Here is a 27,254-nt window from a genome sequence, read left to right as displayed (position 1 = left end):
TTTCAATAAAAATACTAGAGACTCTTGCTTAGATCATAATCACCATCCAACCAAAAACCTTCAGGACCCAATAAGGTGAGCAGTAGTGATTTCCAGGTTAGTTATCGAAAAAATAAAATAAAATTAATCTCTACTTGTCTTTTTTTTCCCGTAGACTGTTTAGCCATGAAGAAGTTGAAAGCGGCAGTCTACGACACAAGGTTGAGAAAAGCTCGGATTCATCGCAAGTGGTTTCTTACATGCTGCTGCTCGTTTGGGAATTCAAAAAGTTACAGTCCTTTGGAACATCAACGCTTGAAAACACAAGCTGTTGTATTACCTACGCCACCCGCCTTTTGAGAACTTATGCAGCAACGACGTTAACGTTTCCGGGGCGTGAGCTGCCCCCCGCACAAGTAACATCGAAGACACCTTAACGAAAGCAACACGTCGACTTGGACATTTTCTGTCCGTGACCAACTTGAGCAAAGGGGTCATGTGAACCCTCACAACACAAAAGATTGAGCAAGTATGCGAATACTTGACAGAATTGATCGGAAGCGATTGACTACATAGACAATTCGGCCAGCCTGTATCGATGGTGGTGATAACAGCAACAGAGAAGATTCCCATCACAACAAAGGGAACTGGAACAAGTCGACCTGATCGGTACAAGTACCCATAAGACTCATCACTCGAACCCAACAAGGCGACGTCGCATGTTCTCTCAGACTTTTTTATATTCAATCAAGGGCTTAATCTACCAGCCCGGCTTTTATGCCACTTACTTTTATACTAATCCAACGGAAGAACACGGCGAGATACGCCAGAAATAATACAACGAAACACCCAAAATAAACAAGTATGCGCGCGGAATATCGCTTCGCTGGCGTTCTTCCCAGCTCCAGCCATCTGGCAGATCAAACTCGCTCTTAACCGAAAATGACGTTCTTCAGCTTCTCTTTCTCACCACTCTCTTCACACATACCCCTGAACACACCGTCTTCCTTGTTCCAGAGCTCCTTGGGTGTGCCGTACTCAGCCACGGCGCCATCGCTAAGGACCAGGATACGGTCAAAGTCGGCAATAGTGCTGAGACGATGCGCAATGACGATGAGCGTCGAATCGTTGAATTCCTCGCGGATAGAACGTTGAATGAGCGCGTCGGTGTTCATGTCGACTGCGGAAGTGGCCTCGTCGAGAACCATGACCTTGGGACGGGAGACAATGGCGCGAGCGAGGCAGAGGAGCTGACGCTGGCCTTGGGAGAGGTTACCGCCACCCTCAGAGATGGATGAGTTGAGATTGCGGAAGACGTTGACGTTCTTAGCGCCGTTGAGCGAGGGCGTTGTGCTGCTGGAAGGCTCGCCGGGAGTGGAAGGCGACGAGTCGACGAGGTGCACGCGCTGCAGTGAGTCGCGGAGCTCAGCGTCGCTCTGGTTGTCGAAGGGATCGAGGTTGGAACGGACAGTGCCGGAGAAAAGAACAGGGTCCTAAGGGTTTATTAGTATTGACATGCTTTTTGAGAGGAATTATATGGATCTTACCTGAGGAATAATGGCCAGCCGGGATCGCAGGTCATGAAGCTTGATCTTGGAAATGTCCAAACCGTCAACATGAATGCTTCCGGACCGAGCCTCCAAGAAACGGAACAGGGCCAGAGTCAGCGAAGACTTTCCGGCACCAGTGCGACCGACAACGCCGATTCTCTCATTCTTCTTGACGCTGAAAGTGAGGCCCTTCAGAACGGGAGCCAAGTCATCGGCGTAGCTGACGACGAGGTCCTTGACTTCCACGCGACCCTCAGTGGGCCAAGAGGCAGGGGGTTCAATGCCGCCCTGGTTTTCAGTCTTGAGATCCGAGTATTCAACCACACGCTCAGCTGCATTCATGTCGAGCTCAATGTTGGCATAATGGCGAATAGACCAGACGATGGCCAAGGAGAACTCGAGAGCGAAGGAGAGCGTGAAGCCGGCAAGAGAGGCACTCATGTATGGGCTTCCCAAGACAACGAAACCAACAGCGGTGGAGAACAAGGCGCCAATGAGCGACATGCGCCAGCCCATCCAGCGGTTGAACAGCCACAGGTAGAACGATGCCATGCCGTAATCATCGAGTCTTGTGTACATGGCGTCAATGTAGGTTTGCGCCTTGTCAGCTCCACGAATAGTCATTATACCGGTCAGAGTGGAGCCAAAGAGGTCAAAGATGGGGGACTTGACAGTGCTCTCGAGTCGCTTCGCGGGTCTGGCTCCAGCCAGGTAACGCTTGCCGATCCAAACGGCAATGGAAAGGAGCACGACGGCCAATGGAATGATGACAGGGGAGACTGAAAATGCCGTAATGCAAATTCCGATTACGCTGAGGATCGCACCAAAAACACCGGAAAGATCCATGCCGAGCCTGTTGTCGATGACGTTGAAATCGGCAGTGAAGCGGTTCAAGATACGGCCGGTGGGGACGGTGTCGAGCCATCGCAGCGGGGTTCGGAGGACAGTCTTGGTGATACCCTTGAACATGCTCTGACTGGCCTTGTAGCTCATGCAGAAGAAGTAGAAGAAGCGACCGGTGCCGAGGATTGCGGAGAAGGCAGAGATTCCGACATAGATACCCAGGTAGTAGTAGAAGTCGTCATTCTCTGACGAGATACGGGCAAGTTCGGACGGTGCGTGATGCGGCGCGTGGAGCAGACTGTCCTGCAGGGTGTAGGCGAACGCGTGCTGGTGAGGAGTTGAAAGGGTGTGGACGCCCTGTTGCTCGTAGTGACCAGTCCAGAGGCGTAGCCACCATGATCGCCCTATTGGGTCTTGTTAATACCTATTCGCGGTTGGATGTTGAACTCGACTTACCAATGACAATGCACTGATACAGAGCGAAGAGGAAGAAGCCAAAACCCCACCAAGACCAGCCGCCACTCTGTTTAAGGTACGCAGCGTAGACGTGCTTCTTGATGGCGCCCTGCTCGCGAGCTTCATCTTCGACAAATTGACGGGTTGCCTTGGAGGGAACTTTCTTGAGAACACCACCATCGCCGTTAAGCTCAGCAGCCTCGGAAGGCTCGATCACGGATGCATCTTCAGAGTTCACAGCAGTGGCGGCCTCCTCGTCAGCAATTTCCTGAGAAGATTGCTCATGACTCTTGATCAGTTGCAGCGTACCATCCTCAACGAGATCCGACTTGAAGCCGGAGTGTTGGATGGTACCGTCTCCCAGCTCGACGATGAACTTGGTCTTTGGTTCGCAAAGGGCGACGTGGTGGGTGACTAGAATGCGAGTTCGTCCCTTGCAAAGATCGCCCGTGAGGCACTTCTCATAGATGTGACGACCGACGTGGGCATCCACAGCGCTAAAGATGTCGTCCAGAACGAGAATGCCGGCGCGGGAGTAGATGGCTCTGGCCAGAGTTAGTCGCCATTTCTGGCCACCGCTAAGGTTAATGCCGTTGGCTCCCAGCTCAGTCTTGTCACCATCGGAAAGCATCTCCAGATCCTTTTTCAAAGCACAAGCCTCAATGGTCTTGTTGTACCGTTCTTCATCATATGGAAGGCCGAAGAGAATGTTCTTCCTCAAGGTGGCATTCTCGATCCATGGAATCTGGCCAACGAATGAAATGCTGCTCGGGATAATCCAGTTGTCACGGTTGGCCTTATCATCATGTCGTTCACCAAGCGGAGGAGGCTTCGGCGCATAAATCTTACCAGAGAGAAGATCGGACTCTCCCAAAATGGCAGCCAAGATCAAACTCTTGCCAGTGCCTGTCTTACCGGAGATGACGGAGAGCTCACCGGCAGGGAAGGTCACGTCGACATTTCGCAAGATGAATCGGTCCTCGTCCTTAGTCTCGTCATCAACTGGCCAGGCAATCGAAGCATTCTCGAAAGCAATGTCGGGGCCCTCGGTGACAGTTTGAGTCTTTTCCGGTCCGTTCAAGTAATCTTGCATTCTCTTGACGGAAACGTTGGCGTCAATGACATCAGTGATGAGTTCGGGAATGACAGCCAAGGTAACCTCGAGGTTCTTGAAGACACCGATGCTGACGAATGCAACCGACGGGATCAGGTTTCCGTTGATCAGAGCATAAACAGCCAAAGAAACGGCGGCAAGTGCGATAGGGCTGGTGATCCACATGCCGAAGAGGACGGTGTCGCCCTTGAAGACCTGCCAGATAGCGCCAAGCTCCTTCTCTCGCATGTCCAGGATACGCTTCTCCCATTGGGGCTCCAGCGCAGAGAACTTGATTTGGCGCATACCAACGAGTGCCTCGTTCACAACAGCAAGCTTCTGATCTCTGATTTTCATCAACTTGTCTTGGGCTTTGGAATAGACCTTGGCATAGGTGAAGTTGATAGGGAGCAGGACAGCCCAGGCCAAAAGACCGGCGCCGAGAGGACCCCATCCAAGTAAGTAGACAAGGAACCAGATAGCAACTGCTAACTTGGCGGCACTGGAAGGGAAAAGGAACTGGAAAGCGGCGAAGTCGGAAACGCGCTTGGCATCTACGCCGATTAAGTTGATGATGGCTTGGCGAGACTTGAGGACACTATCATCGTCGCCTTCCTCCTCGGCGTCTTTGTCCTTGGATTTCTTGTCATCCGCTCCATTAGCCTCTCCGTCCTTGGGTTCTTCATCGGTCTTGGAAGCTGCCTTGACATTCTTCCGGCGCATCGACTTCTCGAAAACCAGAGCAGACAGAGCACCTCTCAAAGGGATACACAGCTCTGCCCAAGAGATCCAGAACATGCATGCCTCAACCCAGGCATCAGCAAGGATAGCGAGACCAAGCCAGAAGACCAGCATCCACACATCTACAGGGAGCGGGTCTCCGGGTCGTCTCCTCTCCAGAGCGGTGAGGATCTGCAGAGTGACGAAGGACGGAGCGAGACTCAAGAAGGACTTGGTTAGCGCAATTGCCCATTGAATAGCCAAAGGAACACGGAAGGCCCAAATGATGGACCACCACAAGTTTGAATCCGACTTGAAGTTGTAGGACTTCCATGTGGCAGACGAGTCCCCGGCACGTGTCCAGTGGTTCGGCTTAGGAAGATCTGTCACCTCTAGATCATTCTGCTTGGTGGCAGTGTCGAGAAGGTCATCACACCAGCTCCAGGTGAACCGCTTGTAGGCGCTCACACTATCCATACGATCAACGATTCTACCGCCGTAGAAGACGTCAGGTCTGCGGGGCAAGAAGACGCTGGTTGCCGTGAGGGCGAGTGAGACAGCCAGACCTCCAATCTTGAGACCAAAAGAGACGGGTCTGTTTTTCAAAAGGTGATAGAGCACCTCGGCATTCTGCAAGACCTGGACGGCTGTCAAGACAAGGCCGGAAAACCAGACCAGCAAGCCAAGGTTGTAGGCGCGGACAGAGTCGTTGGAGGCGGCCAGAGACACAGCTTGCAGGGTCAGGAGACCCCAAATGGCGGTTGTGATCCATTCTGTGATGATCAGGCTGTGGTAGAGAGAAGTGTGTTGGGAGAAGGTGGCCAGCACGGAATTGGCTACGGAGAGAGCCAGTCCGGCAAAGGCGAACAGGTTGATGAAGGTTTTGGGCCAGCGATTGGAAAAGGCGGCAGAGGCTTCGGGGGTGCTCTTTCCATCCTTATCCTCGTAAAAATGGTCCTTGGGCTTGTGGGAGCGAAGTTGCGTCACAAAATTTGTGAGAGCCGGAACTGAAGAGAGAGCGACGACGCCCAAAGCAGCTCCGACCTCAATCAGCAGGATCGAGTCATCTTGCATTGTGAACTCTGCGAAGAGATTAAAATTCGCAGACAATCACTCAAGGCGAGAGTTATCGAAACACGAAAGACACAGGAGAACCTGTTGGTTGGGCAAAAGGGTTTTGGGTTTTCTTTCCCTTGTCTTTTTTTTTTCTAAGAGGTGGCGGCTTGAGGCCTGCCTTTCAATTGTGCAAAGTAGGAGGTTCCACAATGAAGTTGGGTTTGGTTTGTAAGCGCTGCCGCTGCAGAGCGATTTCCAATTTGGTATGGCCCGGTTTCTTGCAGCTAAGCAGACCCCAGAGAAAGATCCACAAGGATTCGAGGCGTAGGTGTATCTCTTCGGACAACCAAAGGGCGTACCGCTGGTGGAAACACGAACGGTTTGTGTGTTTCGCCGGGTTTCTTGCAAGTCAGGGAAGAAGCCTTTGGCAAATTGGACGGGGGACAGCTTGATGTCGACACTGGACTCGGAAATAAGGTCGGATGTGGTCGGTTTGGAGGAGGCCGATACGGAGCCGGTGGCGTCGAGGCAAGGTTGGTTTCGTAACGTCCCTCCCCTCACTTTTGCCTGCCACTGATCTTTCCCGGCTGGTTTTTTTTGTTTGCCTCTCAACTCAGCAATCCGGGGGATGGGATGGCCAAGCTTTCCAGTCGGAAAGACGATTGAGTCACTGACTGGGGGGAAAGATTGGCTAAGCCAGTGAATTGGACGAGTGAGCAGAGCCAAGCCAAGAGTTAAAGTCAGTTCTGACTACGAATCCCAGAACTAGGGGTCCTGGAAAGGTAAGTGGAAGCCGCGCCTGAGGTATGAAGAGAAAGAAAAGCGATCAGGTTCGAGAAGGAGGAGCCGCTTAGCATCAAATCAGTATTATATATTACCAGAGCTGGTTGAAGCGGCCGATGCCATTGGTTAATCAGATAGCGTGCAGCTATCTCATGACGGATGGGCTTTCGGGTTCGTGGTACTTTTTTTCTTGTGTTTTTTTTTTTTTCTTTCCAATTCGTCTGGCACCACACCCCCCCCCATGGTTTATCCCCCGTCCTGATGCTGGCTGCTGGTTGACGCTGACCGGGATTATTTCTGCATTGGATCCATCCCCCAAGCTGACGCTTCTTGTTCCCCCCACTTCTTCGTACTTTCGCATGTACCTTCGGGTACGGGTATAATGTCAAAATTGTAAGCTTTCAGTTCATGTGTTCATGTACCAGTGGGATGTGGCATTTTGATGTTACCATTCCCAAACCAGGCAAAAGATGTGCCGAAATAGGAAATTTTACCACACACCGCCTTCCAACCACTCGCTCCAAACTCCGCCGTAGTACATCGTATTGCAGTAACCTACCTGGGTTCCAGTACTCCCAAGACTGCAATTCGGATCTCCCCTCGCGCGCTTCGTGGACCTTAACGTGCATTGCCTTGCCTTGCCGCGCCTTTGCATATCCCGGGAGATGGTGCTATCAAGACTTGTAACATTGTGGCCCCGTGGCCCCAGGCAGCCGTCCTGCAACGATGGCGTTTGACCGGGTTGATGACATTTGGGCTTGCTTCCAGGCTTCGATGGCGTTCAAGGACGTGGGTTGCACATCACATCCATGACCATCATGGCGGCTCCGGACGCGGTGGTTGGTGGCTGCCACCGGTTGAGTCATCGGCGGAGAAAAATAGATAGATAGTCATAGTGTAGCAGGTGTTTAAAAAAATAAAAAAAGATTGCTGCACTATGGCAGAGGAGGTAGGGTGGCAGGTGGGTTTCAACTTGGCAGAAGTTCCTTAAGACCCTGGAGGCATGGAGCACATTTCGGGCGCCACAGGCCGGGGGATTATGGATTCCGTTTACGAGGGGTGTGGAACGGCCTGCCGTCCGCCTGTTAGTCCATAAGCTGGGATGCAGTCATCCTGCACTAACATGGTGCTAAACTGCCACCTGCAACATCCCTTCTCGCCCTCCCCTCACGGCCGTCGACCTGGCCGGCCCTTCCCACCCACCTTTCGACCCCATCCGCATCCGATTTGCCGGGTATTCATCCTGGATTGAACATGATGTCCATCGGTGATGGCTGCGAATGTCCTGCAGCCAGAGTGTTAGGCAAGCAATGTACGGCGTATATGCGGGGGCTTATTCCAGGATGAGAAAGCTAGAGCTTTCCAGGAGACGACCCAGACCCCAGGATTCGGGGTGATTTCATGACGCATCGATTCCGAGACCAACAGCAAGACTCATTCATGTCAGTCTGGAATAGGCAGGTAAAATGGCTTTGGTTATCCGACTTTTCAAACTTCCAACATCCGACGTGGGAGGCTCCTAATTTGCGGGCCTTTGACTGCGCCGCCCGCGGGCACATCATCGAGAAGGGGTGGTCAGCCTAGCAAATCACGACTAGTGGATCTGCGCTTGACCAGTTCGTCGAGTCGTTTGATGGGTCCGTTGGCTTTTTTTTATTCTTTTTTTCTCTTTTAATTCCGCTAGTCTGTCGACATCTCCCGCCTTTGCTGTCACTAATCAGCAAACCGTCTGTATGACATTGGCCCCCGTAGTTGTCGTTGGTAATCGCTCATTGATATGCTGCACCTATCTAGACTCTTTTTCTAGTTGCAGACACAACTGGCAAGTCTCTTACTAGTGGCAACCTCGGAATCACAAACACACGTGGCTAGCTATGCTGCCAGGGTAAAGGTCGATAGAAACATGGTAATCGATGCCTGGATGGAAATGGACGGGGACGGAAATAATAGACTACATCTCACCTTACCCTCTTACACCTGCCATAAAGAATCTGCGGTTCCTAATCAGTTAGGCAACTGCTGACGCGCCATTGTTTCGTGCGCCTGTATGGTACAGGTCGGAAGCACTCACCCCCCCATGTTCCTCGTAGCGACTTTTGGTATCTATCCGCCGTTGGAGATGTCGATATTAAATCTCACTGTGCCGTGGGGCTGCAGGAATGTGACAACCACCACCGAGATAGTTCATCATCAATAACGAATAGTTGGGATATAGACAAGTGTTTTTACTGATTTCGATTTCTATCCTTAGAATGGATTCTGGATATTTTGGTAAAACACAAATAGGAAGCGCCTGGCACATTTTTATCAAAATGTTCTTTTGGGGTTTCCTCCCTTTCTGCACGCACCGGGTTTCGATTGGGGTGGAAAACGTCTAACCGAGCAACAGGGGATTAATCGCCTTCCACAGCAGGCAACACTTCCTCTTACAGAATCGACCGAATCGAGTCGAATACCAGTAATCTCGATCCGGCTGGTAAAAGCCATACATCAAAACGGAGAGGCAACAGACTGCAAAGGCAAGCATGGTTGCAGAGGGTGTAGGTCTCCAGGCTCCAACCGTCCATTTGTCTACCAGTATGCTGGTTATCACACTATGCTACACGTCACCAAGCAATCGATGTTTCGAAACTTGGCAGGCAAAATAATACGGGCTGTCCATCTGTCCGTTTTACTTGCCTAATTGTTCCACATATGGAATGAGCAACAGCAGCAGCAGCAGCAGCAGTAGCGGTAGAAAGTTGCTCTGTAGTAGTATGGTCGCATATCTCGCCTATGTCGGACAAACGGACGACACCAAAACCTGCACCTCAAGAAAACGATCATCTTGAACCAATGGCAATGCAAGGAGCAGGGGAGCGAGCCCCCCGAACGCGGGAGTCATCAACAGAGGGATGAAGAACAAATGAAGAAACAGTTGCAAGGTGCCGGCTGTGGTGTAACAGCCACCAAGGGGGTTCCTTCAAAGACGGACAATATGATTCACAGCGCGTACATCGTACTGCCCTGTTCACCGCCAACGTCAAGAAGGGTTGAGACAAGGCTTCCCCCGGCCTGTGATTGTGGAAAAGGTTGTGCAGTTCCCGCTCATTCCACCTGAGACTCACTTTGGCTGTACTCTAGTGGGACTCATCAATGTCCCGGGTTGCAGCGAATTGGCCTCAAGAAAGGTGTAGGAATTTAAGAGTCATGACCAGGTTCATCAAGGCAATCGGCAAAATGTAAACTTTTTTTTTCTCTTTGGGGGGGTTGCCTCAAGAGACGGAAGTAGATTAGCTTCCATGTCTGATACTGGAGGCCACGGGTGAGTCAACGGAGCCGAAAATGGAGTTTGGGCACGGGCTGTGGCCGGAAAGCTGGATTGGCAAGTCTCTTTGCTGATCCTCCCAACTTTGACTGAAAAAAAAGCCTTCATGAAGCGTCTGCGTCAGAGCAAATCGGCTTCGTCTGGCGTATCACGGCTCGACGATGTGCTCTGAACACAGTGAAACATACAAGGCTGGCGTGGTGCTTCGAACCAGAGTGGACCGGCCCGTCGCTTAAGCTGCAGAGGAAACCTTTCGGCCAAAGGCGCTGTCGGTTTAGGCGTTGAACCTACAACGCTGTCGGCCGACACCTTTGCGTTTTCCATGCCTGTAACTGTCGGTGTAGTGAAGGTTTAGGAAAGAGTGTGCCATTGGGTTTTTTTTTGGTCGGCCATAGAGTTACCCTTGATTGCCAACGCTGAAACTCATTTTTGGGAGGCGAAGAGGGCCAAAGTGACAGCTCAAAAGACCATGGGTCCAAAGACGGGGCGGACATTGGACTTCTACTTCTTGTGTAAAGAGCAATTTTGATTAGCCAGACCTTCATTGGCACGCGGGAAAGGGGGTCGTCAGCCCTGTAGCATCTAGTACGTATGTCTAACGCCCGTGCCGGACTACGAACGAAACGTTTGGTGAAGCCGAGTCCCTCCCCATTCACCACTGCGATGCTCATCCTCCCTAGTGCGGGCAGATCTTTGAAGTTAATTTGGTATTTATGCAATAGGCCAGAATTAGATCAATGACAAAATATGTCCAAGAAAGAAGTCTGCCAATTGGGAATATGGGCGGCAGCACTGTTTGGTTCAAAGTGATAACCAACAGCCAGCCCCCTCTACTTCCCACACACGGTTACGCTGCAGAGCACCACACAAAGGAGGAACAATCGTCTGATGAGATGGAACAAATCAAATGTCACTCCGTCTCTTGTCTTGACCTCAGGGAGAGAGGCGGCTCGTTTCGGCGTGTTGCGTCCATTGCCTCAAGCCGTACACGAGCTGGGCCGATCATCTTGCCTTGAGTGGCTGGCATGGCCTACAGGGAGTACCGGTTTTCATGCAGCGCAGGAGAAACAAGCAGACAAAAACCCCCCCTTGGCTGGCAGACTCGACTAGCCTAGCCAATTGCCTACCACAAAAGTTGGAAGACTTGCAATAGTGGGGTGTGATAACGCAGCATGCAGCTCATCTCAGCCATGAATGATAGGTAAGAGACAAGAAAGGAAAAACGCAAGACAAAAAGAAATAAGAATAGCTCTCGTCTGAGGGGAATTGGAGCGGATACTAACCTAACTACATGAGCACGCACAGGCAATTCAGGGCCATTAAGGTTGGCCTGGTAGGGTTGGGCGGTGGCCAATGGAAAGAGGTTCGGTCAGCAAAACAGCGGACTGAGTCCCCACGTCTGAGCTCACTGATTGGACACAAACAAAATCCAACGGGGCAACCTGGCTAGCAACCTCCCCTGCGCTCGTCGTGCTCACCTGCTTGTGCACCTTGATTGTCCTCAGCTTAGATGATGCCGATGCTGGGCACTGCATACTTTTATGGCTGGTGAGGCGAGTAGTGAGTGAGATGCAGCTCGTGGTTGGCTGCTGGAACGGCTGGGCTGGGCCTTCTCCATCCACCACCCAGAACATCTCATCAATATTACAGAGTGGTGGTACCAGCATTTGCGGTAGCAGTAACAGTTAGCAGTTAGCAGCCCAGAACAAGCAGGTATCGTCCTTGCCCCAGTTTCCAAGGTTGGGTACCACCTCAAGTGTAAAACCGTCTGAGCTGAGCTTCTGCCAAACCACCTTACTACGTACGCAGTGGCCTAAACCAAAGCGAACCAGAGCTCCACCCTGCGCGGGAACGACCTTTCGGTCTCATTATTTCCTCATGACAATTCCCTGCCAGGTTTTTGATTGATCTTCTGGGTTTCTTTTCCTCCTTTTCCTTTGTCCAGCCGACTCGTACTCCATCCTCCGCTACGCTGGTAATTATAAACCTGCTGGAGCCGGACCAACCAAACAAACCCAATCTCCCAATCTCCCACAGCTGCACGTCGAACCCGCAAAAGCGAGAGCTGCTGCTACTTTGCTATTGCTCCTAATTACTAGCCCGATCGATTCCCACCACCATACCCCCCCTAGAGCTATCGATGCTAAACAACCAAGCTTGAACCTCCGCCTGCCCACCCCTCATCCAGCCAGCCGCGAACGCTGCCATTTACTGCACGATACCCTTCTCGATTCGAATCATCAATTCAAGCTGCCGCCGATACAGATATCCTCGGCACAACTTTTATCCAACCACAAGTGCCCTCCTGCTGCGATAGATCGTACGAGTTGGTTGTAGACGTCGGCTGCCTCCCCGATCCCGCACATGTCGTTCTACAGTCGTCCACACGAGCAGTCAAGATGAAGAGCACGCCTCTGATCATCAATTGGCATGACCAGAATGCCCCCGTATACTCTGCTCATTTCGAGCCCCAAGGGAAGGGTCGGCTAGCCACGGCTGGAGGAGACAACAATGTTAGAGTACGTCATGTTCTGATTGCTGGCGGGCATGCCACCAAGCACTATGTTGTTTTCGCAAGGCTGACACTATTATCAGCTGTGGAAGGTCGAGAGCGATGGAGAGGATCGAAAAGTAGAGTACCTGTCGACCCTGACCAAGCACACACAAGCTGTCAACGTCGTCCGGTGGGCCCCCAAAGGTAAGAAATCTACGTCTCCCAGCCTTGAGCCAGCACGCACTAACTACGATCCGTCCAGGTGAGATTCTTGCCTCCGCCGGCGATGACGGGAACGTGATCCTCTGGGTCATGTCCGAACACAGCGGCCCTAACTTTGGTAACGAGGGTCTCGAGGATAAGGAGACCTGGCGCACGAAGCACATGTGCCGGTCGAGCGGATCCGAAATATACGATCTCGCCTGGTCCCCCGACAGCTCCTACTTCATCATTGGAAGTATGGACAATATTGCACGTATCTACAATGCCAGCTCTGGTACGTCTCCGTAGCCTTCTCCTCTGTTGCCGTGTCTGACCGAAGCAGGTACTCTGGTACGCCAGATCGCCGAGCACAGCCATTACGTCCAGGGAGTCGCCTGGGATCCTCTGAACGAGTACATCGCGACCCAGTCGTCTGATCGCTCAGTCCATATCTATTCCTTGAAGACGAAGGACGGCCAGCACACTCTGAGCGGTACTCACGATGACAAGCCTTCCAAAATTGCGAGCCACAACAAGAGCGACCTGCCCCCTCGACGCATATCCTCGAGCAGCCCTGCGCCCCCAGACTTCAGCATGAGAACCCATCTTACGGTCGAGCAGGCGATTGGTTCTCCGGTTCCGTCTGCCCCAGGAACTCCGACTTCCATAGCCTTGCCGATGAATCCGCCGAGCGTCATCAGCCATAGCAGGCGGTCCTCTTTCTCGTCGAGACGCTCACCCTCTCCAGCTCCCTCCATGCCCCTTCCGGCTGTTATGCCTATCGAGCCCTCGCCGAACGCTAAGCCGCACCCTTCGGGCAGTCTTGGTATGAAGAACTCGATTCTCTATGCCAATGAGACCTTGTCCTCCTTCTTTAGGCGTCTCACATTCACGCCCGACGGAAGCCTTCTTCTCACACCCGCCGGCCAATATCAAACCCAGCATGCCTCTGAGGGAAGCGCAAAGCCGACTTTTGAGGTTACCAATACAGTATACATCTACACAAGAGGCGGCATCAACAAAGCACCGATTGCCCACTTGCCGGGCCACAAGAAGCCCTCCGTCGTGGTCAAGTGCTCACCTATATTTTACACCCTGCGGACATCTCCGCCGGTAACCAAGCACATCACCATTGATACCTCGTCCGCTGAGGACCCAATTCCGGCTCTGCCCGAACCGGTTGCAAAGCCAACACCAGCTGGATCGGTCATGGAACCGCCGCCGCCGCCCACTTCGGTTCCTGAGTCTTCCTCTACACCGACGGGCAAGAGTGAGACAAGTGTTTCTACCCCTGGACCCAAGGCGGCGTTTGCCTTGCCCTACCGTATGATTTACGCCGTCGCAACGCAGGACTCTGTACTTTTGTACGATTCTCAGCAGCAGACTCCTATTTGTATCGTCAGTAACCTGCACTGTGCGACATTCACCGACCTTGCCTGGTAAGTAATGATGTTTGTTATATCTGTCAAATGAGGTTCTAACAACATTTCAGGTCGAGTGATGGATTGACTCTCCTGGTCTCCTCCTCTGATGGCTTCTGCTCAACGCTCTCATTCGCGCCAGGTGAGCTTGGACAGGTTTACCAAGGTGATCTGCCCACCGCCAAGAACCCAGCTGTGCCCGGTTCCACACCAGGAGCGACAGCCTCATCGAGCCAGGGCACTCCGGTTCCTACGCCGTCTTCGGTGTTTGCCCCCCCATCTCCGTATCCCAATGGTTCGGGCCACCACCACCGAAACTCAGCCAGCTCATTTACCGCTCCATCGCCACCGCCTGCAGGGTTCGTTAGTCAGCGACCCCAGTCTCCCGCGAGGTCAAACTCAACTTCATCGGTGGCCACGCAGTCGTCGACTGTGGTGACGAATCCATCTCTTATTGTCGGAAGCGTTCCAGGCATTGCGGTTGCCAACTCTACCAAGGTCACGGGAGTGCCCATCACGACGCCGCCTGAGACGCCTCGCACGAATGCCACCAACCCAGCGAGCAACTCCGCGGCAAGCGGGACGAAGCGCGAAGCCAGCGAAAGCGAGAAGGAGGAGGGCAGCGAGCCTAAGAAGAGACGCATTGCGCCAACGCTAATTGAGCAAAAGCCATAAGTGGTATGGGCTGTATGGTAGTATCAGGGCCCTGTCTTGTACAATGAATCATGGGAAAAGCGCTGTTTGGATGGAGAACACGGGATTAAAGCAAAACTGCGAGCTCTGATGACGATCAAAGGAGACTACCTAGGTCGGGGCCGAAGTAACGGATATTCGCGAAGGATGTACTCGCGAACGGATTTGTTTGCATGGCATGGCGTTGCTAGGGTATAACAAGGCCTTTGTAGCGATAGGTCTTTTGTTCGCTGAAATGGAGTGCCTCGTTGATAGATTTCCTTACCGATTGTTGACTAGACGTCTTTGAGACTGTGATGAATGAACGATGCACAGGCCTGCCTATGCGACAGCGCATGGTGGTGCCGCTGAGCTAAGCTGAGCAATACGATAGGACAGGTTGAAGCTTTAAATTGATTTACTCGCTGCTAGTTTACGTGTTGGCCTTGTCGCTCTTGGGTGAAGTACCTACGTCTTGATCCGACCGCAAAGATTGGCCGTTGATTGTAAACTGTGGACGTCCCAACACCTTCACCTCTCATAAACCTTTCCCTTGCATCACCACGAACCCGCTCACCTAGTCTCATCCCCCCCCCCCCCCCCCCCCCCCCCAAAGGAAAAAAAAATAAAGAAAGAAAGAAAACGACGAAAAAAAATGGCCACCAAGCGCCCTCGAAGCCCAGAGCTAATATCAAACCCATTCATCAAGAAGTGCAACCTCGAATGGTCCCTCGACATCCCCTCGCACCCACAAGCCGACGAGGAACAAAAAGACGACGAGGAAGCGGGCGGCGGCCCCAGTCTCTCCGCAGCGCTGGAATCAGGCGCCGCGACGCACCGGGACCCAGCAGCGCACTTCTTCGCGCACCTCGCCGGCGCCGCGCTCGAGCCGTACCCGAAAGACACGCCTCGGCTTCCGCCAGCGGAGTTTCGGCATCTTTTCGAGCGCAGCGTCGGCTCCGACCGCGGCGCGCATTTCGTGGTCCACCAGCACGACCACCCCGTCGCCGGCACGCATTACGACCTCAGGTTGCAGGTCAACGGGGCCAGCAGCGTCAGCTGGGCCGTCATGTACGGGTTACCCGGCGACCCGAACTCGAAGCGGCTTAATCGGAACGCGACGGAGACGAGGGTCCATTGTCTTTGGAACCACGTCGTGGAGACGGGGAGCGCCGAGACGGGGAGTTTGGTGATTTGGGATTGCGGGACTTACGAGGTGCTTCCGAGGGTTCGTCCTGGTGTTGTTGATCCGGATTCTGGGGGCGAGGAGGCGGAGGAGGAGGAGCGCGAGGACGAGAACGAGGGGACTGAGCAGGAGAAGTTGGCGAGGGCGTTCCGGGAGAGGAAGATTAGGGTTAGACTGCGTGGATGGAGGTTGCCGAGGGATTACGTGTTAAATTTGAGGTTGACCAAGGGGGAGGATGCGGAGGGGAGGAGGAAGAGTGCAAGGGCTCTTGGGAAGCCTAGAAGACGGCGGAGGAGAGGGGGCATCGGGGAGAAGGCGGCGGCGGCTGCTGTCGAGACTAGTTCTGATGATGATGATGAGGAGGAGGAGCAGAGGCTTGGCGAGACGGATGTGGTGCCTGAGCCTGGTGGTGGGGAGGGTGAGAAGGGGCTGACGGAGATGGAGAGGGAGTTGAGGGAGCTGGAGGATGAGGAGGTGAGGAGGACGAACGCTTATAAGGGTGCTGAGAATAGCGTCGGGAGCATGTATCAGAGGAGATGGTATCTTTCGCTTGATAGGGAGGGGAGCGGGTTTGTCAAGGGGAGAAGGGGCTGGGTTAGGGATCGGGAGAAGAAGGAGGAGGAGGAAGATGACGGGGGGAGTGGGAGGCTGAGGTTCCCTTTCTATGTAAAGGGGCCGGAGGTTGAGAGGAGCGTTATAACGGGACGCCTGGGGGAGGAGGTTTTGAGGGACGAAGGTGTTGTGGGGTTCGTGAAGAGGAGGGGTTGGAAACCGGTTTTGAATTAGGTTGATGGTCTTGATGTCGTGCGATAGTATCATGTTATTCAGCGGGAGAGGACATATTTTGATGTCCAGACCAATATCATAGAAAGGCTTGGTATCGTGACATTAGTTGTTTAAATACTTATGCCTTATTTTTATCCGTATGGTTAAACTCAGACATCTATGTTTGTGCAGACACCGTCACCACCCGCGTATTTTCGAGTGTCCCTGGTCTTGCATCATGTACGCAAACGCCTGCTCCTCTAACATCCGACCATACTCGACCGCCAACCTCCACCGCGCGCCCAGCCGTGACAGGCACCGTTTGATGTTTTCCACCGCCTCTTCGCATTCCGCCGAGCCTTCCTCCCGCGCCAGCCAGGCCAAGGTGTTCGCCGCGCCATAGAGTGCGTCCAGCACCAAAGGACTAATCACGCCTATGTCGCTGCCCTTGCCGTTCTCCTCCTTCTCCATAGAAAATGTGAGCAGTAGGATCTCGCTGGCCAGCTGTGCTATTTCTCGGCTCAGATTGCGCATGTCCTCGACCGAGCGGGCCTGCTGCTCTGTCTCGTCTAGATTCCAAATTCGGCCGTCTGGGTTGGCGGGACAGCAGTAGAAATCATGCAAAAGTATCGCGTTGGACATGAGAACGCCGCGTGGGCCGAGGAAGATGAGGTCTTTTGGGAGTGATCCCAGTTCGGAAGCTAGAGATGCTGATAAAGAGGTCACATCTGGGACTTGAGGGTCTTCTGAGGGGGCGTTTGAGCTTTGTTTGCGTCCTGCTGCTATATCCCGGACATGGCGAAGGACTTGTCCGGTCAAGAGAGCGGAGCGACACAGGGAAGAGAAAGGAGAAGAAGATGAAGTGGAGGGGCATGGTGAAGAAACTCTTTGATGTAAAGCGCGGCCGACGCGGCCTTCGTCCTAGATTGAGTTAGTAGATGTGTGCGACGGATGTAAGTTTCTGGTGATGGGTTACCCAGGCTTTGTCGTCTGCAGGGAAGGACTCATGCTCCAAGGGCTCGGGGGAAAGGTAGCGCTTCTTGTTGCCGATACAGATGAAGCGATCGAGAATGAGAATCGCCCACCAGGTGCGTTTCCTCTCCTCTAGTTCGGTCCAGGTTGTCTGATATGTTAGCGAGAACTGCGGCTTTCTCAGCACAGGGGCTTCATACAGGCGAGCTCAACAATATGTTCCCTTCGTGGAACCCCGGCAGCCCGAGGAAATCGGCGTACCGCACGCAAGAGCCGATTGTGATCCAAGCGGCTGGGTATATCCCGTGAGCATACTCAAAATATGCAATCAGAACCATCGACTGCAACACCATCAACGATGTGGCACCGCTGTGCTCGAGCAACGAAACGAAGCGCTTCGCAGACCTATACTTCGGCATCTGCGCGCAGGAAAGACCTTGTGTGGGGTGTGTTGTCATAAGTACCATGGCGAGGGAGAGCATGGCTGGGTCGGGGCCACCTTGACTTAAAATGACACCCATCTGCATGCGCTTCTTGGAGATGATGGGTAGCCAAGGGTGGATTGTGGCAAAGTAGGCGCCAATAGAAGTTTGAACTGCAGTCTCATCACTCAAGTGTTCCAAGACATCCTGGGGAACGTGTCAGTCTGCTGCAGTGAGAGTCGGGATGATCACGTACGGCCGGGATATCGATAGAGGGTTTAGGCACAGGCTGGTTTAAGCACTCGTACGTCACGATATCGAGAAACACATCTGGTGGGAATTGAACCGCGCTCTGCTGCTCCCAAAGGGGCTCCAAACCAGAAGACGCTGATGCCGGCGGCGAAGCCAGGCCGCCCATGCTTGCACCAGAGCTGGAGCCGTAGTGGCCTTGCCCGACCCCATTCCTGCTAACGGACGACGTTTCGCTGCTGGCGTTTTTCAGGCGATCCTCGAGCTCGACTAGTTTAAGCTGCAATGCGGCAAAATCTTCGGCCGTCGGGGCAGGCTTCTGCGGCTCGGCATAGTCGCAGCAGCGTTCCATACGGGAACATAGCCCACAGGAGGGGAACGCCTTATCGCATTTGCGCTTCTGGCGCTTGCAGTTTCCGCAGGCCTGTGGGGCTTTGCCATCGGCGGTGAACTGGTCTCTTGGGTTCAGTAGGAGGGCTGCCATATTTTCAAGGAATGTTCATATCGGCTGTGATGGTGGGGGTTATGTTGTGTGATTGGGATGTTGTGTCTAAGCCTTGTAGGGCTGACATGTGGCTGCTTTGGCGGTCGATTTTCATAGACGGGCCGGGAGTTAGCTGCTATGGCGCCATTTAGGACTTTTGCTTTATTGTATTTTTTTCCCTTCCTTTTTCTTGTGACAACGGGATGTGACACCCAGGTTGATTCTTCTCACAGGGAATGGGTTTATTACTTGATGTGTAATTATTCCACGAGCAGGACATCAAGCTACTTTAGGTCAGTCTGTTAGAAGCCGATAAGAGTAAGTGAAGTTACGTGGAGATAAGACTCAACGTCTCCCGGCTACCGAATTAGTGGGGCCGTATGTGCTGTCACACCGCTAAAGAGGTACATGCCCGCTAAATCCCCCCTCTCAGCAGATGGAAAAAGTCCACCACCTTCCATGGCGGGGTGCTGCCCGATGAAATGGAGGGGTCATATCGATTTCCAGGTACCACGTCGTAGTAGACGTTCACTGTGTTCCTTCGTGCCTGAACAACGCAGCGCAAGCCAAGTGACGGCCCCATGTTTCAGCCTCGATTAAGTAATCTGTCAGGACGATCGCAAGGATCATGTCGAACCATGAGTGGGGTTGAGATTCTCTTTGTCCTCACGAACACCTCAAACCCAACCAAAGCCGGCCTGTAGCCCCAGGAAACATGACGCTTTTCCCGGGATGGACCCCTGTGCGAGATGTGTTTAGTCCCAAATCACCCCTGATTCTGCCAGCTTGACAACGAACCCCGACGTGGTGCCCTGTCGAATGTTGTTTCCGGAATGTAAACAAGACGGGGAGTGAGTAATTCACCAAACTCGCCTTATGAACTAGCTTGCCTCTTCTCTCTTCTCGCCTTCTAACTTTCCCCTCACTCTCCTTTGTCGCTGTCGCTGTCGTCTGTGTCATTGACGTCTCCCTCCGCCGCCGCCGCTGTAACCGTCTCCGTCTCCCTCTCTTTCTCCGTAATATCTTCCCCTTCTCCTCTCCTTCTCTTCTCTTTTCCTTCCACAATATCATGGGTGACTCCCCGAGTCGCCCCGGTAGCATCCGGGTCCTCCGTACCCGCGGTGGCGGGACCTCACGAAATTCCTCCGCTCGATCCTCCGCCGCTTGGGACGACTACTCCTATCTACACCCGGTCAACTATGGCGGCAACCACAGTCTACGGTCTACCGGGTCACGCTTCTCTCTTAGCGATCAGTTCGCTGCCACCCGCCGCGAGTACGAGTTCGGCGACGACGATGCCTCCTCCATAATCGAGCGCATGACAAACGCCTCCGAAATGGATGGCGGCGACGATAGTACAATCGCGCTGAGCGACTTCGCCCTACAGGATGTCGACGGCGTGGAGGGCGACTACTATGATCTGATGTGTCTGCCAAAGGACCCGTCACTCACCCCGGAACAGGTCAGGAAAGCATACCATCGCCTGCTGCTCTTCCTGCACAAGGACGGGTTACCGGAGAACCTGCATGCCGTTGCGCAGCCGTGGTTTGACTCGGTTCAGCGTGGCTTCGAGACATTGATCGACCCGCACCGAAGAGCGCTATATGATGCGAGCCAGCTTCGCGACCTGACGCACACGCCAGTTTTTCCGGTCGACGAGGACTACAGATATGCGTATGATTTGTCGTTAAAGGACCAGTTGAGACAGAGAGCGGCGGACGTGGTGCAAACATCCTCAGATCTGGGAATACGGTTTGATGCCTCTAGAATGGCGAGTCAGAGCTCCGCCGTGACGCCGTTGGATTTTACACTAAGCCACTCGGTTACTGTTGGGCTTCCGGGCCTAGGAAGGTTGGTTGAGAGATCGATTCGTCCGAGCCAGCGTATACCGTCGGCTTCTAAGCGAGTGCCGTCCATTGCGGTCAATGAAGGCCTGATTGAGGTTGACCAGGCGCGGGAGTCTCTGGTATACTTCCCCCCACCACAAATCACCTTGACTGGCTCTGTCTACGGTATCGTCGAGGAGATTTATCGGATCCCATTACCGCTGTTGGCGGATCGCTATCAGCCATTACTTCCCCTTACAATACCTCGCAAACGGATTATCCAGCTGGCGGAGCAGCGCCCGTGTCCCCTCATCAGCCTGAAAGTCCGGCAGGACATCATCCACAGGACCGCCGAAGACCGCGTCGCTAAGACGAGCATTGAGGTGGAAAGCGAGGTTCTCCCGGAGTCTTCATTGACAGCCAGAGTTTCCCACCCGATACATGTCGCTAACAGCCCAAACCCAATCGTTCTTGAGGGGAGCCTGCGGTCGGGACGGCAATGGCTTCGCGAATCACCCCGTGTCGGCTTAGGTATCCACCGCTGGCTCGGCGCCGGAACCGCGTATGCGTTCGCTGACAGCGGCGACTGGAGCGTATGGCCTGGTGAGACGATCAAATTCCTCACCGATTTCTCTCAGGTTAGCAAGAGTCAGCTTCTCACCGAATTTCCAATGAAGACGTCCGCAAGCTTCGAGGTAGGCTACACGACATCGCCCGAGCGGGTGCCTTCAGCAGGACACGAGGATTCCCCGAGGGGTGAATGTGGCATTCGCGGTTTGGATTACGAGAATAGCATCAGCAACGACGGCTCATGGACCGTTTCTGCATCCCTTACGGCAGACACCATTGCGGGCTACCTGCGGTACGGCCGCGACTTGCCTTTACCCGGGACCAAACCAACCAGGCTCGAGGTGGAGCTGTGCTCCAATACCCTCCTCGACCGCTACGTAGCTGTACGGAATCTTTGGAACATCGGCCGGTTCTCCAAGCTCGGACTTGAGTTCGGCGTCAGCCTGCACAGCCTACACCTCTCCGTCTACTGGTCGCGTCTCAGCCAGCGGCTAAGTGTGCCCGTCCTCCTTTCACCGCGCGCAGAGTATAGCCCCTCGGTCTTTTTCTACGCCAGCGTCGTCCCCCTCCTTGCCTTCGCCGCCAAGCACTTCTTCGCCAAACCCAAACGGGCCGCACCAAAAGATGTTGACTTGCATGCCTACGTCGCCCGCAAACGCGCCGCGGCAGATGAAATCGCCGCTATTCTTGCTGGTCCCGTCGAGGCTCGCCAGCGTGTGGAACGCCAACGCGGAGGCCTCGTCATCCTGAGCGCAAAGTTTGGCGTCAAAGAGGGCGTGGATTGGGCTGCGGAGGAGGTCGCCGACGTCACGCTGGCAGTCGCTGCACTCGTCGATGACGGAAAGCTGCGTATTCCGGCGGGTGTGCGCAAGGGCTCGTTGCTGGGCTTCTGGGACCCCGCGCCGCTGAGGCGGAAGGCGCTACACGTGAGATATCTATGGAGAGGCAAGGAGGGCATCGTTGAGGCAATGGGGCGGGACGAGCTGGTCCTCCCGCCCGTGAGGAGGGATGTATCGTGATGATTGATGGTATGAAGGAAGACGAGTCACGGTTGAATGAATTGCATATATCGCGGAGTATGAAGGGCATAAAGGGTGGTTGCATGGTTTGGCTGTTTTATGTGTTTTTTTTGATATATCCGACGGCGGCAGCGTCACTGGACAGAGACTACAGATACTCACGTTGTAGTTTAAAACTTAAGCTTGGTAGACTAGAATAACAAATTTAAATAAAAGCTCTATAAAGTAACTAGGCCCTTATGAATATTCACGATGGCTGCATAGAAGTGGCTGCAGAACTGCAGATGGAAAGTCCGGCATTGAGTGGCTGCAAGAGATATTGGAATCTGTCATCAAGAAGTACAGGCTCGCCAGAGGATCTGTATTTATGAACTGGATACCAGGTAGAGATTACCATGATTGTAACTGGTTGCTTATATGCCGCTTATTTAATGAGAGACTGGTCCTACCCGTAGGTTTCGTGTGGTGGACGCAAGGTACCTATTTCTGATAACGATTGATATGTCGCCAGTAGCTGGCATGTAGTTATTTAGCCCTTGGAAGCTAGCAACTTCCAGGAAGAACTAGAGTCTACTGTAAAATATATATTCATAACTCCCTAAATGCCTCCGGTAAGGAACGTTGGAGTACCTAAATCTTGTTGTCCGATATGTTTCCCCTTCAACCACGCGAGTGTAAAGTCTTTTGACTGGATCATCTATATCCCCTGTTGCTCAGGATATCCTCCCTCTTGATGCCACTTTTATCACACATGTTCTTGAAAAGCCCACCCTGGTCGTACAAATCGATGGGAGAGTCCAGCTCAGCCACATGACCGCGGTCCATGACGCAAATTCGATCGTACCCAATGATTGTCTTGAGCCGGTGAGCAATGCAAAGGAATGTCTTTCCTTTCAGGGCCCCCAGGGTTTGTTGGACCTTTTCATCGGTCGAAAAGTCAACGGAGCTTGTTGCCTCGTCACACACGATGATCTTGGAGTCCTTCACCAAGGCTCGAGCCATGGCCAGGAGCTGACGCTGGCCGAGCGAGAAGTTGAGGCCTTCCTCCTCGACCACGCTGTCGAGCTTTATGTCGCCCACATCATCACCATCCACGAGACCAGACTTTCTTAGTGCTGACCAGAGGTCCAGGTCACTATGCTCATTGAAAGGATCCAGATTGGATCTGACGGTGCCCTCGAAAAGGGTTGGATCTTGAGGAATAATTGCAAGTTGAGACCGAAAGTCCGCCAGTCCGATCTGGCTGGTATCAACCCCGTCAATAGTTATGGAGCCGCCCGAGAGTTCCACTATCCGGAACAATGCTTGTATAATGGTGGATTTCCCGGAGCCTGTGCGCCCGATGATACCAACTCTCTCACCGGCTTTGATGTGGAGGCTTATGCCCTTGAGGACCAGTGGCAGCTTTGGACGATATCGTAGCTGAACGTCTTTGAAAACAATCTCCCCGGTTTGCGGCCAACTGGAAGGAACTTGCCCGATATGCAGTGGTGCTTCTTCCTCAAGAACAGTACCGTAGTAGTAGACTCTCTCGGTGCTGTTCATGTCGTTCTCGGCCTCCGCCATTTGCCGAATTGCAAAGCTGCAAATATTTACGATGGCGAGCATATAAGACAAGACAAGGCCACCGATACTCGGATGAACAGTAAACCGAGAGGTCACAATGAGGATGCCAATGACGAAAATCATGACTATACCGACCGCATCTAACCGGATCGCTAGCCAGCACTGATTGGCAAAGGTAAGAAAGTATGCACCGTCGAAATGGTCAATGTTCCGCCGTACCGTCTCGACGAAATGGCTCTGTACGCCGTATGCTCGGATCGTCGAAGTCCCGTATACGGCCTCGCTGACTTTTGCAAGAACGTTGGATCTCTGGATGGCCTCGTGGCGCTTGATCTCGCGTGCCGAGGAATGGTAGTATGACGTGGCGACGAAGTAAAAGATGACGAGCGGCACCAAGGCTGCCACAAAAAGATGGAAGTAGGCGAGAATCAAGACGAAGGTCGCCACGATGTTACCGATTGACATGAAATACATCCTTAGAGAGTCGGTGAGCTTGTTGTCCATTACGTCGACGTCCTTGGAGAAGCGATTGGTGATTCGCCCGAGAGGCGTCGTGTCGAAAAAGGACATGGGTGCCCGAAGGACTCGGCTCAAAGCGCGGTCGAACATGATTTTGCTTGCCCGCGTGCCTGAAATGGAGACGCAGACAAAGAAGGCGAATAATGATATGATTTGGGCAAAGCCGAGACCTGCGTATGTTCCGAGCTTGGGGAAGCTGTCAGCACCATAATTGAGTAAGTCGACCACTATTCAGGTATCAGACTTACCCATACGCTCAGGGGTAAAGAAAACTGGCGAGCCGTCCACCAAGAAAGCCACAGGCCAGTGCCTACATAAGAAATCTGTGATATTACAAGCAGGAATAGAACCAGTGGCGCAATCAGAAGACTGCCTGCTGCTCTAAGGTATCCAATGTAGACATGCCATGGGACGGCTTCTATAGCGCGATCCTCGTCTTGCATAAGACCAATCTGGTTCGTTGATGATTTTGAAGCTTCTGCAGGTCTTTGCTCGTTAACCTCTTCTTTATTTGCAACGGGAGCATCATCGATGGTCACAATCTTTGCCTTCTCACTGCTCTGAAAGGTTAAAGTCATTAGTTGGACGAACTCATTGTTCTGCTCCATCAGCTTCTGAAAGGTGCCTTCGGCTTTGATACGCCCACTGTCCAACCAGATGATTCTGTCGCATCGATGAAGCACATGTAGAGAATGTGTGGCAAGAATACGGCATTTGTCTGCTAACAGCCCGCATATCGCCTGGTCCATGACATGACGGCCAACTTCGGCGTCGACAGCAGAAAGAGGATCGTCCATAAGGACAATGTCAGAGTTGAAATAAATGGCTCGGGCGATGTTGATGCGTTGCTTCTGGCCACCGGAGATCGTGATGCCACGCTCTCCTATCTCAGTCTCGTCTCCGTGAGGAAGCATCTCAAAGTCTGCTCGAAGAGCACATGCTTGGGTAACCATGTCGTACAGGTCGCGGTTGAACTCCCTACCAAAGATGATGTTGTCTCTAACGGTAGCGTTCTGAATCCATGCGTTTTGAGGGCAAAACGCCCTTGTAGAACCGAATGTCACAGAGCCTGACGTCTTCCGCATGCCTCCAGCGAGGGCAGCCAAGAGAGAACTTTTACCAGAGCCCACGGTCCCGATGACGCCAATCAGCTCTGAACGGCCGACCGTAAGGTCAAGTCCAGAAATCTGAAATGGCTCTTCGTTCACCAACGAATCGGGAATTACAGGATCTTTTTCGTCTGAACCTGAATCTTCGGAGGGTTGTCGAGACTTGGTTTGCTCCCATACAAATGTTGCGTCTTCAATAACTATGGCGTTTTTGTTATTGTAATCCACTTCTGCATCCTCCATGGCCTCCTCAGCTAGGAGAAATTCCTGAATTCGCTTCGTAGAAGCCAGGGCATCGATGACCTGACCCAAAGCCACTGGAAGGATACTCAACGGAAAACGCATTTGGTTGAAAAGTGCAAGTGATGAGAAGATAGGAGCTGGGCTTAGCTGGTGATTACCAGTCATTGCATATGTAATGAACGATAGCATGGAAGCGAAGACAGGAATAACCATGCCCGTCGATTGTACGGCGTCGCGGAGAGCCAACAGGCCTTGTATGGATTTGATTTCCTCTTTTCGTATGTGTTCGATGCGTTGTAGAAAGCTAAGCTCCCAATTGAAGAATTTAATGAAGCGAATGGACTGTAGAGTCTCGGAAATGATGCTGATGCGCTTATCTGTGAGCTTGTTGATGGTGTTCCGTCTCTTGAAAAGGCTACGAGCGACGACGCCGAAGAGCGGTGTCGAGATAAATAGGATCCCTAATCCCGGCAACGCAGAATATCCAAGATTGATCAACAAGAGAATGATTGTAATGATAAGCGATAGCGGTGATGACCAGATGATGTGGAAGAAGCTAGATGCCTGGTCGATGCGCGATGCGTCTGTTGACAGCAGGTTGATGATTCTGCCATTGCTCCATCCCTCGTCCGGATTCTCCTGATCCTTTGTGTCGCTTTCGGTCTTGACGCTACCAGGCGAAGGGACGGAACCTCCTGCCTTTGCACGAGCCGATAATCGAAGCGACTTGCTGAAAATCCGTGACATCATGACAGCGCGAGCCTCTCCACCAACCGTCAGACCTCGATAAAGAAAGTGATTAGTGCAAACGTTCATCAAAACTTGCAAAGCTGTAATTATGATGACCAATCCAATGCCGTAGGCTACAGATGGGCCTTGTTTCCCGTCTCGTTGTGAATTAAATGCATCTGTGGCGAAGGCGATGATGTACTTCAGTATATACGGGCTCACAGCTTGGGCTACGATCGCCATAAACTGGAAGAGGGCTCCTAGGAGAAACTTGGTCTTGAATGTGAAGTAAAGCGCGGATAGCAGTGGCCGAGGGCTCCCCTTGGTGATTTCCTTGGCAAACCGAGTTTCAAAGTCTTCTTCCAAGCCCTTTACACCTCGTTGAGGATTCACCAGCCAGATGTCATTTATTTCCAATGGTCGCTGGTAGCCAAGCTAGAAACTTCGCTATTAGCACAGGTATTAGTTGATGACCGGTCGGGGCTTACATGTATCAGCGGTGTAAGCCAGTTGAACGTGAGTTTGCTGAAAAACCCAGCTGACCACTCTCGCGATGGCTGCTGTCGTTGGCATGGCACCGGCGGAACTACGCGAGACTTGAGCGGATTCCAAAGACGTCCCCTAGCAGCAGCAGCAGGCCGTCTGGCTGTGTCTGATTCCGCTTCATCAGTATTACACTCGCCATCTGGCGGGGTAGCAGACATTTCAATATCTTCAATATCTCGTTTCATCATTTGCGTCTGCCTTTTCTGTGTTGAATCACCTCGATTCTACGAATGCGAACGGAGATCATCAAATGCTCCAGGAAAGCGGAGGTTGAGGGCGGATCAGGATAAAGCGACCCCCCTCATCGGGAAAGTTCAGGGACAGCCCATCATTCAAACTTTACGTAGGTTGTAAGAGCAAGTATATAACACACCTAAAATCACATGAGTATGTTAAATCTTAATGGGGGAAAGCGTGAGACCCTGAATCATGTTGCATTGGAACAGACCCAGGGGCCCCGGACGCCTACTTTTT

General features: G+C 52.8%; 7 protein-coding genes across 7 annotated transcripts; 3 read left to right on the top strand and 4 right to left on the bottom strand.

The window, feature by feature from the left end:
• Positions 1–911: 911 nt before the first annotated feature.
• CTRU02_209719 (ABC bile acid) lies at positions 912–5,715 on the bottom strand (the record flags this gene model as incomplete). Its single annotated transcript, XM_036720532.1, has 3 exons — positions 912–1,472; positions 1,527–2,776; positions 2,829–5,715. The coding sequence occupies 3 exons, from the start codon at positions 5,713–5,715 to the stop codon at positions 912–914; spliced, it is 4,698 nt and encodes a 1,565-aa protein (XP_036587372.1).
• A 6,471-nt stretch (positions 5,716–12,186) lies between these two features.
• Positions 12,187–14,578, top strand: CTRU02_209718 (chromatin assembly factor 1 subunit; the record flags this gene model as incomplete). The annotated part of the gene is made up of 5 exons (XM_036720531.1): positions 12,187–12,306; positions 12,383–12,485; positions 12,544–12,777; positions 12,826–13,921; positions 13,975–14,578. The coding sequence occupies 5 exons, from the start codon at positions 12,187–12,189 to the stop codon at positions 14,576–14,578; spliced, it is 2,157 nt and encodes a 718-aa protein (XP_036587371.1).
• Positions 14,579–15,230: 652 nt separating this feature from the next.
• CTRU02_209717 (uncharacterized protein) lies at positions 15,231–16,547 on the top strand (the record flags this gene model as incomplete). Its single annotated transcript, XM_036720530.1, has 1 exon — positions 15,231–16,547. One exon carries the CDS (start codon positions 15,231–15,233, stop codon positions 16,545–16,547), a length of 1,317 nt encoding a protein of 438 aa, XP_036587370.1.
• Positions 16,548–16,724: 177 nt separating this feature from the next.
• CTRU02_209716 (fungal specific transcription factor domain-containing protein) lies at positions 16,725–18,653 on the bottom strand (the record flags this gene model as incomplete). The annotated part of the gene is made up of 4 exons (XM_036720529.1): positions 16,725–17,447; positions 17,503–17,649; positions 17,699–18,127; positions 18,177–18,653. The coding sequence occupies 4 exons, from the start codon at positions 18,651–18,653 to the stop codon at positions 16,725–16,727; spliced, it is 1,776 nt and encodes a 591-aa protein (XP_036587369.1).
• A 1,069-nt stretch (positions 18,654–19,722) lies between these two features.
• Positions 19,723–22,068, top strand: CTRU02_209714 (DnaJ domain-containing protein; the record flags this gene model as incomplete). Its single annotated transcript, XM_036720528.1, has 1 exon — positions 19,723–22,068. One exon carries the CDS (start codon positions 19,723–19,725, stop codon positions 22,066–22,068), a length of 2,346 nt encoding a protein of 781 aa, XP_036587368.1.
• CTRU02_209715 (uncharacterized protein) lies at positions 21,690–22,007 on the bottom strand (the record flags this gene model as incomplete). Its single annotated transcript, XM_070205326.1, has 1 exon — positions 21,690–22,007. The coding sequence occupies one exon, from the start codon at positions 22,005–22,007 to the stop codon at positions 21,690–21,692; it is 318 nt and encodes a 105-aa protein (XP_070060974.1).
• Positions 22,069–22,761: 693 nt separating the features above from the next.
• Positions 22,762–26,938, bottom strand: CTRU02_209713 (multidrug resistance-associated protein 5; the record flags this gene model as incomplete). Its single annotated transcript, XM_036720527.1, has 3 exons — positions 22,762–24,339; positions 24,402–26,669; positions 26,723–26,938. 3 exons carry the CDS (start codon positions 26,936–26,938, stop codon positions 22,762–22,764), a joined length of 4,062 nt encoding a protein of 1,353 aa, XP_036587367.1.
• Between the last annotated feature and the right edge of the window lie 316 nt (positions 26,939–27,254).

The sequence above is a fragment of the Colletotrichum truncatum genome, assembly GCF_014235925.2.
Source record: "Colletotrichum truncatum strain CMES1059 chromosome Unknown Contig_0006, whole genome shotgun sequence".
NCBI classification, from domain to species: Eukaryota; Fungi; Ascomycota; class Sordariomycetes; order Glomerellales; family Glomerellaceae; genus Colletotrichum; species Colletotrichum truncatum.
The sequence above is the reverse complement of the archived record's forward strand: the minus strand, read 5'-3'. Positions and strand labels throughout refer to the sequence as shown.